Source organism: Aythya fuligula, chromosome 4, assembly GCF_009819795.1.
Source record: "Aythya fuligula isolate bAytFul2 chromosome 4, bAytFul2.pri, whole genome shotgun sequence".
NCBI lineage: Eukaryota > Metazoa > Chordata > Aves > Anseriformes > Anatidae > Aythya > Aythya fuligula.
The window spans coordinates 75320820-75332246 of NC_045562.1; the positions used below are offsets into that span (position 1 = coordinate 75320820).

At 55.2% G+C, this 11427-nt stretch overlaps 1 protein-coding gene across 1 annotated transcript; it reads right to left on the bottom strand.

Annotated features, from left to right (window-relative positions):
* Positions 1-563: 563 nt before the first annotated feature.
* Positions 564-2900, bottom strand: SPR (sepiapterin reductase). Its single transcript, XM_032186944.1, has 3 exons — positions 2501-2900; positions 1470-1760; positions 564-1356 (listed from the first exon to the last, which is right to left on the bottom strand). The coding sequence occupies exons 1-3, from the start codon at positions 2898-2900 to the stop codon at positions 1166-1168; spliced, it is 882 nt and encodes a 293-aa protein (XP_032042835.1). The 3' UTR covers positions 564-1165.
* Positions 2901-11427: the final 8527 nt, after the last annotated feature.

Sequence of the window (11427 nt, forward strand, 5' to 3'; positions counted from 1 at the left end):
CAGGATTTGGGATACCCAGCCGTGATCACCGGCGCCACTCATCGCAGGGAAGCAGATCCCAAAAGGACCCAGCCTCTGCCCATAAAATGTTTGGGACAGAGCCCACCCAGCTGCAGGGTGAGGGGCGATTTTCAGCCCTCTGTGAAAGGAGGTGAGCACAGGACCCCCTGACCCCTGAGAGGACAGCAGCAGGTCCTTCTGGGCTCCCCAAAAACACGCAACGGCATCAGGCACCAAACCCAGGAGAAGAGGTATAGGAAGCAGAGGGATTTTTGCTAATAATTAACTTAATAGGGACACAGGGAAGAGGAAACCAAGAGGCAGACTAGCTCTGGAGAAGGCTTTGTTGAGCTTGACAGAATTAAGTGAACGTGGAGTTAATGGAAAAGGCTTTTTTGATGGAATTAAGTGACCATGGAGCTCAGGAAATCACCTGGAGGTGGCAGAGCAGGACCCAGAGGGACAGGCGTGGTGCCTTGCTGGATGATGACCATGACCTGAGCCAGGCTCCCTGCTCCCACCCTCCCCAGAGCGCACCCACTTTGAACACACAGCAGAAAGACCAGAGCAGACAGGAAACTTTTAATGACTGGAGACGGAGGGAGACAGAAAAATAATCTCGGAATAAAAGGCTGCAAGAACAGGGTGGCAGAAGGTTGCTGTCACGGAGCTGGGTGTTTCTGGGGCAGGCAGGGGGTGCCAGCCTCGCCGGCAGCACTGTGCTTGTCCCACCTCTGGCACTACAAGAAGTGGGCTTACGCCTTATGGAACTTGGAAAAATGAGGCTGAAAGCCCACAAATAACTAAAAGAACAACCTGGAAGAGGCTCAAGCCCCAGCCCCAGCCCCAAGAAAACAGGAAAAATTCAGGGCAGTGATCAAACCCTCGCCCAGGGCTGTGCTTGTGCCAGCTGGAGCTCCAGGCAGGCACCCCGGTGTTCGCATCTCCTGCGCAGGCAGCTCCCTCTCCTGGCAGCTCCCTGCCTGCAAGCAGCACCGGGAGAGGCTCAGCTCTGCTCCCAAACCCTCCGGGCTGTGCAGAGAGCCCCTGAGCTGCAGGAGGGTCTCTGGAGAGATGGGGAAGAGCCAGGGGTGATGACCTCCTCCTCTTAGTTCTCTGAAGTAAGACAGCAAAGCACGCAGGCGAGGGGCCAGGTGAGAGCAGCTCAGACGTCGTAGAAGTCCACGTGGGCGCCGGAGCTGAAGGCATCCTCCTCCAGGAGCTTCAGGAGCTTCTGGGCCGACACGGAGCAGTCAATGAGCTGCCCGCTCTCCTGCAGGCTCTGGAAATGCCGCCGCATCTCGGGGTCTCCGGTCTTCGTGCGGGCCAAGAGCTGCATGTCCGTGTCCAGAGGACCTGGGGAATCAAAGCAGAAGAAATCACAAACTCTGGTGCCCGTTTTCCTTCTGCACCCGGAGGAATATCTCCTTCTATTAAAGCCAGCAACAATTCACGAGCCCCTTTCTCACCCGGGGCGTAGTTGAGCACGCGGACATCGGGCTCCTCCAGCGCCAGCACCTGGAACATCATGTCCCGGGCAGCTTTCCCGCTGCAGTACAGGGCCCAGTTCTTGAAGGGCTTTAGGGCGCAGAGGGAGGAGATGTTCACCACCGTCCTGCTCGAGCCGGGGCGCTTCCCGAAGGCCTGCAGGGCGGCCGTGGTGAGGCAAAGCGCCGAGGTGACGTTGAAGGCAAAGTAGGTGTTGATTTCAGCCGGGTCGGTGAGGTCGAGGAAGGATTTGGAGATGTCTCCCAGGGAGCCTGGGAACAAAGGACAAATGAACCTACAGTAGTTAAATATGGCCCCAACACTGTCCATATTTGCACCCCCATTTCCACAAGCAACACCCCAATGGGGACAAACATCAGGCAGCTTTGCTGGTCCAAGTTTTCCTCCTTAGATCAGGATCTCCTGGCAGAGCAAGGAGCTCAGCACGGCTCTGCTCACGTTTTTGGGTCACCCACGGGCAGCACCACGGGACAAGGACCTGCCCTGCCTGAACAAACAGCTCCCAACCTTTGGCCTCAAGCACGACACCCCACAGGGCACCATGTGCTCTCTGCATTTTGATTTTTCTGGACCAAGTCGGGGGAAGACCTGAGGTCCTGCTCCTGCAGCGCTGTCACCTGCTGGAATGGTTGGCCTTATCCCAGAAATAATGGGGGAAAAGTGGCCCTAAAGCCAGCAGGCTTTGGCCCTAAAGCCAAAGCAGGGTCTGAAGGTTTTCTGGAGGACAGAGCTTGAGGAGCTAGGGCCGGAGGAAGGCGGGGGGCTGCAGGAGAGGGGCAGGGGGCTGCAGGATGAGGCTGGGGGGCTGCAGGATGAGGCTGGGGGGCTGCAGGAGCCTCAGCAGCAGCACAGCACGGAGCTCCTGCACCACATCCCGGCAAGGAGCAGTCCCGGCGCTGCTGCCCCAACTCCCCGGCCCCATTCACAAGAAGCCCCCGGCAATCCCCCCGCGCCCACCCCCTCCGTGAGGAGCCCCGCTCCCGGTTGTTACCGGCGTTGTTAACGACGAGCAAAGGGCCGGGCGGCGCCGAGGGCAGCAGCTCCCGCAGCGCCTCCACCGCCTTCCGCAGCCCCTGCTGGGTGCTCAGCTCGGCGGCCACGCACTCCACCCGCAGCCCGGAGGCGGCGGAGCCCCGCAGCTCGGTCGCCAGCTGGGCCAGCGGAGCCTCGGAGCGGGCCAGCAGCACCAGCAGCGAGCCCCGGCCCAGCCGCGGGGCCAGCAGCCGGGCCAGGCTGCGCCCGAAGCCCCGCGAGGCCCCCGTCAGCACGCAGGAGGCCGCGGGCCAGCGCTGCGGTTCCGCTCCCGGCCCTATTCCCGGCCCCATTCCCGGCCCCGTTCCCGGCCCCATTCCCGATCCCATTCCCGGCCCCATTCCCGGCCCCGGCTCCATCGCGGCGCGCCACGGCGGGGGGCGTGGCTTAGCGCCCCCGCGCCGTCACGCGCCCCATTCATGCCCCCGTGACGTCACGCGCCCCATTCATGCCCCCGCCGCCCCTCAATGGGCGCTCCGCCAGCCCCAGCTCCCATTGGCTGCCCCCGCCCATCGCCCCGCCCTCCGATGGGCGTGGCCAGGGCTCGACCCTACTCCCGCCGCGCCCCCGCCCCGCGGGGCTTCCCCTGCGCCTTTTGGCCCCAAATCGGGGTTTTGGGCCCCATAGCAGTTTATTTTATTTTATTTTATTTTATTTTATTTTATTTTATTTTATTTTATTTTATTTTATTTTATTTTATTTTATTTTATTTTATTTTATTTTATTTTATTTTATTTATTTCATTTTTTCCCCGATATAACTATTTCCCCAATATATATTTTTTCACCCAATATCAGTTTTTTTCCCCTACATAATTTTATTTTTCCTCATTATCTTTTTTTTTTCCCTATATATATATTTTGCCCAGTATCATGTTTATTTTTTTCCCGACTTATTTTTTCCCCCAATATATTTTTTTACTTTTTTTTCCCTTATATTTGCATATTTGCTTGGTTATTTTTCCCCCAATATAGGTGTTTTTTTTTTTTTTTTTTTTACCTCCATTTGAATTTTTTTTTGCCTGATAATTTTTTTTTCTAGTGCTGCTCTTGTGCCAGTAACCCCTATCCTGTCCTCCCGCACCCAGCGCTCCCCCTCCATGCACTGTTGTCATCTCAGCCTCTGCACATCTTTGTGCTCGGTGGTCAGGGGTCTGCATTAAGAGGTGTTGGTTCTTTGCAAAGCCTGGTGTTGATTGTGCCAGAGAGCCCTGGGCACACTGCGGTGAGCCCAGCATCACCCCCTGAGATGCTGCAGGGCCTGGGGCACCTCTGCTGTGAGGAGAGGCCAAAAGAGCTGGGGCTGCTCGGCCTGGGGACGTGGAGGGCAGGGGGATCCTGTCCATGTCCAGGCCCAGCCCAGAGCCCTGTTGGCTCCCCCTGCCCCTCAGGCAGCACTGCTGGGCCCAGGGGTGTCGGAGCCCTGGCAGAGGCTGCCCAGAGCTTGGGGGGCTGCTCCTGGGGGAGCTGCAGCAGCCACCCCGACGTGGGGCTGGGCACCCTGCTGGGGGACCCTGCCCACCTCAGCCACTCTGAGATCCTGGGATTAGGTGACAACACTGTTGTCTGATCCCAGAGAGTCCTAAAGCCCTTTGTAAATGAATATTTTAGTGCGTGAGGATGCAGCCAGCTTTCCAAGAGGGCTGTTGGAAGTGGGGCCCGGTGGGTGAGGAGCTGGTGGTGGCTGGTTCCAGTCTCACAGCTCTCACATCCTGAGCACAGATGGCCCCCGCGGTGCCTGAGCAGGTAACGAAGCGGAGTTTCTCTCCATTAAGCAGTCACAGCTGCTGCTGAAACCCTCGCGCGTTCTAATAAAGCATTAAAAATTCATGGCGTGGCAAAAGCCCAAGAGCGATATTTGTTTTGCTAAAGCAAATCTTACACGTTCAGCAAAATTAAGATCGTCAGCAAGAAGTAAAGACAGTGAACGTGCAGCTTTGTCACGAGCGGCTTCTTGATGGCAGAACTTGCCTTGGTGGGTGCCAGTTCCCCCCTTTCTGCCTGGCGGTGCCGATGCCCTGCACCCATCCCATTTCTCGTCCCCATTCCCAAGGCCAGCTGGAAACGAGCAACATTTTAATGGAGTTTTCTTCCAGTGGTTCACTTCTCCCATCTGAGCTGTTACCAGCCCCCAATGAATTTGTGTAGAATTGGGGGTGAGGGTTTGGGAAGCCAGCAGAAGCTGCCCGCGTTAATCTGCACTAAAAACAAGAAATCAGAGAGAGGGAGGAAACTGCTGACCTACGGATCTGCAACTGGCCAGCAGGGCTGTGGAGGAATTACAGATCCGTGAGGTGCCTCCTGAGCTTTGATTCTCTCCCTTGTGCTCCCTGGTGGACAAGGATGTCCCTCGAGCCCTGGGGACGTCCTGCTGCCACTGCTCTGCCAGCCACATCACTTAGGGAGCGGGACACCGCGTGGTGCTGGGTGCCTGCCTCGTCCCTGGGTGGGTGGATGTGGTGTCTGGGACTTCTCCCCTGCTCCACCAGTGCCTGTGGCATCCCTCCTTTAGCTGCTGCACACATATTTTCCTCGCGTTGCAGCCAAATCCCATCCCTGACTGATGGGGACACTTGTGCCTGGGTCTGATCGCCCGTGCGGGGAGGCCTGGGGGCGCTCAGCACTCCCTCGTCCCAAATCCCACCTGAGGTGAGAGCTGGGAATTCAGCCGTGCCTTTTAGTCCTGCAGATCCTCCTCAAATATCTGCTGGGTTTCAATGTGGCACAATGATGCTGACTGTGCCTATTCCACTTCTCCTGGAGAACACTCAGCCCTAAGCATCACTCAGCAATTTCAGGGCCTGCTGCAGTCTCAGGTTTTTTTTTGTGCTCAGGGACAAGGAGGCACCAGCTCTCTTTCCTTCTCCTTCCAAGCACCCTGACGTGCTGCTGCCAGAGCCCTGCGGGATGAAAGGCGATGGATGGGGTTCTGCAGGGGTAGGGAGCCTCGTATTGGGAGATCTAGGCTACGTCCTAAAAATCCCAAATCAAATTAAATCCCAAATTAAATCCCCAAAGCATTTTTATTTTTCTTCTTCTTCTTCTTCTTCTTCTTCTTCTTCTTCTTCTTCTTCTTCTTCTTCTTCTTCTTCTTCTTCTTCTTCTTCTTCTTCTTTATTTCTATTTCTATTTCTATTTCTACTTCTATTTCTATTTCTATTTCTATTTTTTAAATATTTTTTATTTTTTTAAATTTTTATTTCATTATTTTTATTTTTATTTCTGACTTTTCCCGGCTGCCCTTTTATCCCTGTGGGTATTTTTTTTGCAGCTTGCTAGTTCCTCTCCTCACCCGCTACCCAAACCCAGCTGTAAATCCGCAGGGACGATTCACAAACAGAGACTTTCCCCGTGGAGGGAGGACTCCAGAAACGGCAGCTCCAAAAATTAAAATTAGTGCTGGAAAAGGGCAAGGGGCAGCACACGGTTTTAGGTTTTTAGGTGCGGGAGGACGAGCGGAGTGATGCAGACAGGTCGCACGGAGCAGGATCAGCTCCGGTTGCGCAGCTCTGCTGGCTACAAGGATGCATCCAGGGTGGAGGAAAGGTGGGTGCGGGCTTTCCTGAACCCCGTGGCCCACAAAATCACCCACGTTCCCCAGCTTTTGGGCTTCCCTTGAGGCTCGGGGTGCAGTCGAGGGACACGACGCTAGGTGTCAGCGGCATTTCCAAGCTGGGGCTGCGGGAGGGGAGCAGGGCGAAGGACTGGGGAGGTGGCTGGGGCAGCAGGGAGCTGCTGGGGGTGGAAACACAACCGAGCTGTTCGAGGTGGCTCCTGGTGTCTTATCAGAATTGTCCAGACTGCCCATTGTTTGGAGTTAACGCCTAGAGGGTTTGAGGATTTGTCCCGAGAAGCTGCCCGAGCTGCTCAGCTTCTGCAGCACGGCTCCTGTTGGCATTGGGATATCGCATCCGTGTGTGGCCGCAGTGCTCTGGGCAGCTTCTGCGGGGTGTAACGGGGCTCGGGCAAAGGCAGGAGAGGCCCTGGGTGGGTTTTACCCACCCCGAGGGAAACCCACCCGGAGGGAAATCCACCCCGGGACCGCTGGAGCTGGCCCCTGGAGCAGCCGCCGCCGCCGTAGCGCTGCCAGGGCTCCCCCGTGCTGGAGAGGAAACGCGAAATTCCTCCAGCAAAGGACTTTGAACAATAGCTTTCAGGAAGAGCCCTGGGTATTTCTGCCCGTCGTTACCACCCAAGAAGGGCAGGGCGGCGAGTCACACAAGGTGGCCCTGGCTGCGGCCCTCATTTCGGGGGAGATTTCCATGACTACGGCCGGGGCAGCTGGAAGGGAGGGCTGTGGTTTCGCTCCTGAGCTCTGCTTCTTGTTCTGGTAGCCCAGAAGCCCCCAAGCTGGGGGATCCCCTGGTGTTTCATGCAGGCCCTGCTCAGCATCTGGCTCTGTGAGCTCCTAAAGAGGCTCAGAGCTGCTCTGAGCCGCAGGTCTGCCCCCTCGCCCTCAAGTCCTGGCTGGGTGAAGCCACCTCATGCGCTGCTAGTGGGTTTTGGCAGGAATTTAGGTACCCCAGTGCGGCTTGCCGAGAGGTTTTCACCCCAGCATTGCCCCCGGAGATCCCTATCCCTGTCTTTAACTAACCCAGAAAGTCAGTTTTGAAAAACCGTCCACAACTTTGGAAAGCCAGAGCTCAGTTCGGACCCCAAGGCTGAAGCCCACGAAGTCCACCTTGCCACCGTTTCAGTCTCTCTTTCTATTAATTTCCTGTATTCGTAAGGAAAAGCACGACAGCACGCAGGAGAAAGCAGGAATCAGAATCAGAAGCACCGAGTCCCAAGCAGGGGCTTGGGGAACAGCACTGCAATATCAGAGAGGCTTCAAAATTTATTTCAGCGTTGGCAGGTCTTGATGGGAAGCAGAGCAGGACTTCAAGCACAGCGAGAGCGGTGGCTGGAAGACTGGGATTTATCCCCTATAAACACGGCCTGGGAAACTGAATTATCGTGGGGTCACCGCTACGTGCAGACAGACACGGATGGGGACGACAAAGCCAGCTCTGGGCAGGGGCACCTGCCTGAAGGCACCGAGAACCGGGGTGGGAGCACAGCCCCGAGCCTCCGAACCCCCCGGCTGGCTGCTGTGGGTGGCAGCACAGTGTGTGGGATGGTGGCGGAGGGTGCAGAGCCAGCCACGGCCCTTCCCAAAGCAGCAGCTGCTGAAAGGCTTCTGCTGCCCTCCAGCTCCCCGTGGCCGGGCACGGCCGCGTTTCCTCTGCGCGGGGCGGTTTCGGCGGGGTGAAGCCTCGGTGGGAGGCGGAATGAGACGGGGGCAGCTCTTGGGGCTGCGGGGCTTCGTTCCCAAGAGGTTGGAGAGGGGCTAAAGGTCGGTGCTGGGGAAGGAAAGCAGGCTGCTGCACGCCCAGGGTAAACAGGAGGGGCTGGCCGAGTGCACGGGGCTCGCCCGCGGCGCCTCGAGGGTTGGTTTCCGTCGTTTCTGCTGGTTTAGAAAAACCAGGAGGATTTTCTGGGGGAGTTTCATGCGCTGGGGTGGGAGGAGGTGAATGGTGATGCACAGCCCGGCTGCAAATGAGGTGATGGTGAAGGGGTTTGGGAAAGGCAGGAGGGAGAGGTGGGAGCAGGAGGAGGCTGGGGGCCAGCAGGAGAAGCCAGGGCAGCAGCCGGGGCTCCGGGAGAGCAGCGAGGGTCGAAGCTGCGTGGTGCTGTGGAAATGGAAGGACGCTGCTTAAAAAGAGGGGGTGAGGGATTAGGGCTGGGGAAACCGGGGAGCTGGCAGGTTGTGGGGGACTGCCAGTGACCCAGCATCAGGGAAGGGACCAGCCCGCAGGGATGGTTTGAGTTCCCAACGTTGCAGGTGGCTATTTCATCCCGCACTGTGCCTTGTTCCTTCCCGTTTTTATTCATGGATCAGTTTTCCAACCCTCTTATTTCACGGTGAAACATTTTCCTGAATGACACCGACGAGACCAAAAGAAGATGAGCCCACGGAGCATTTCTTGAACGTGTCAAACTCCTCCAAAGGTTGGGTCCGAAGGCCGTGGAAGTGAGAGGAAGGGACGGGACAAGCAGCGAGAGGGGGACACCAGCAGGGACACGGAGACGCCGGGAGCTGTTGGAAGCAGTTCAGCAAAATAACAGCACAGGCTGAAAACCCAGGGACCACCAAAGCAAGCACAATGAGAAAGAGATCGCTGGGATTTAAATAAAATAAAATAAAATAAATGAAAGAAATTCTGTCAGTGGGATCCATCTAGTGAAATGTCAGAAACAGCCGAGAGTAGAACTGGAAAAATGCTAAAGGGAGGTCAGGGATTAAAAGGGATTTTTGCAAGCTCCGTCAGGCTGATGCCTGCCCCATAATAACAATGCACCTACCGATATGGAACTTCGTTAGCTGGAAATTAAGGGAACATAAAGGAGCTCCTGTCAGCCAGCATTGTTTTTAGGGAAATAGAATCTGTCAGGCAAGTGATACCATTTTCTAATGGGCTTATGAGCTTGTAACAGACATCTTTGATGCGTTTGTGTTGGTTCTGCATGATGATTTGATTAATAAATTAGAACAATACAAATGCAGAATGCTTGTGTCAGTGACTGGCAAGGATGAATAAACGTCTCGGGGACGGGCTTTCAAATGACACAACGTTTGTGTGGCAACAAATAATAAGGGCAAACCCCAGACACGCCGTGTCAGTAAGCAATGAAAATTCATCTGAAGGTGCCCAGATGCCCCGAGTCCAGGGACGAAGAATTGGGCTTTTTTTTTGTGCAGAATGGAAACTTTTATCCCAGATGGCAGTGACCTGAGGAGAACTGAAGGTGATGGTGGGTGAAGAGCTGAACGTCAGCCTCGGCGTTCACATTTCACCACAGATTTGGAAGCCACTTGATGCATAAAAAAGCTATGGTTAGTGCTCTTCAGGAGGTCCCCCTATGAGATAAAAACATCCCTTCTCCTTCCCCATTTTCCATGAATAATTATGAATCTATGGAAATATTTTCGGTGCTTTCCTCTTGAGAAAAAACGTGAAGTTTTGCTGGTAAATTAATGTATACTTTTATTTACTTTAACTCCATTTAAAACCAAACATTTCTTTTTAGACAGTGTTACCGTGCCTCAAAGTATCTTCCCATGTTCGTCTGTGGAGGTTAATGCTCTGTTTTTCTCCAGGATTTTTTTTTTTTTTCTGCTGGTACAGGACCATGAGACTGAAGTTAACAAAGGAGTAAATGTCAGAGCTGGGTGACAAATCGATCTCTAAGTTCCCAGCTCCAGGCTCAAAGCCCTTGTAGGGGTCTGGTGGACCAAGCAGTGTGCTCAGAACAGAAAACCAGACCCTGCAGAGCGCGGTGCTTGTGGTGGCACCATCACCTGGTTGAGCATTCAGGATCAGAGCTGGCTTTGGTGTCCTTCCTAGCAGCTCTCATGCTGTAACCAAAACCATTAAGCGCCACCGCCAGCCGCTCGCTCAGCCTCTGGTGTTTAATCCTGTTTCTGAGGCTCGGTGAAGACAATGCAATATTTACCACTGCCTTCAGGAACATTGGCTCAGAACCGTACTAATTTGAGCAAAAACAGTAATCTCCTTAGCTGCTAGCAGCGGTAGGTGGTGGTGTCTGTGGGTTTCACACCGGAGCTGGGCATGTATCACACGCCGAGCAGCGCATTATATATTTCCTGAAGCCACAGGCAGCTCATTTCAGTGGTCTGAAGTCCAGAGCGGTTTGAATCCCAGCCCATCTCCTGGCTCTGCTTTGCCCCGGGGGGCTGCACCTGCGAGGAGGGGTGCTGGAAGCATCGGGCTCCTGGCGCGCTGGTGAGGAGGAGAGCCCAGCTCGCCCCTGCGGAGCAGCCGGCGGAGGCAGGCGCAAAATGCACAGCGCTCCCCTCCCGTCGGATCCCGAACCAGCCCTGGGGGAATGCTGCGTCGTCTGCTGGGCTCAGAAATTGCCCGATTGCTATTTTTATCTGCCTCCATTATCTCGCTGACGTGTCTCTTTTGCTTCTGGTCCTCGGGAAGCTTCTATCGGATCTCCATGGTGACTGCCATCCGAGGACAGATTTCCTCACTGGTGTTAACACATCCGAAGCGACATCCATCTGGTCTCGCACGACACCGTGTTTGGCAGCCGTAGGCATGATATGCAAGAGCTGCTGAACTTCGTATGAGCTAACAAAGTTTCTGTCGGGCTTTCCTTGCCCCTCTTGTATCGCTACAGTCACGCACGGATAGCGATTTGGGAAGTTCTTCTATCACCCTCTCATTTGATTCAGGGGATGATGCAGAGATATTCAGACCAGCAGCGCTCAGCCTCTTAGGAAGCCACAGCGAGGGAAGCCAGAGGCGTGCTCTTACAATTAACTCCGTTTATTTATATCTCAGAGCACGAAACAACAAAAGCAAACGCAGAAACCCCCGGCAGCGTGTGTAGCCTGTCCTTCCTGCTCTTCACCCCATTACACATCACAGCTCCCCGCTGTGCCTCTCGCAGACCACGGGATCTCCTGGCACCCAACGCAGTGCCAGCACAGAGCTGGGATAACGCATAGTTTTCAGACACAAAATAATAATAATAATAAATGATAACCAGGCATTTTAGGAGAGATTAGTGGCGGGAGCCACAGCGAGCTCTCGAGGAGACCTTGACGCCCACGGCTGTTTTCGGAGGCTGGCAGCGCTGTCTGTAGGAAGCTCTGTGGTGTCCTTGGGTGAAGGCACCTCTGGGGCTGCTCTGGGTGTCTTCGCCTTCCCCAGGGCCATAGCAGGGGCTCTGCAATGGGGTGGGAGGGGGATGAGGTTAGTTTGGACTGGGGGCCTGCTGGGCATATCCCTAGGAAAGGGCTAAGCTGGGGACAGTCTCATGGGGAAGATGGCAGAGGGCACACAGCGCTGCAAGGGAGGGCTCTTTTTTGGGG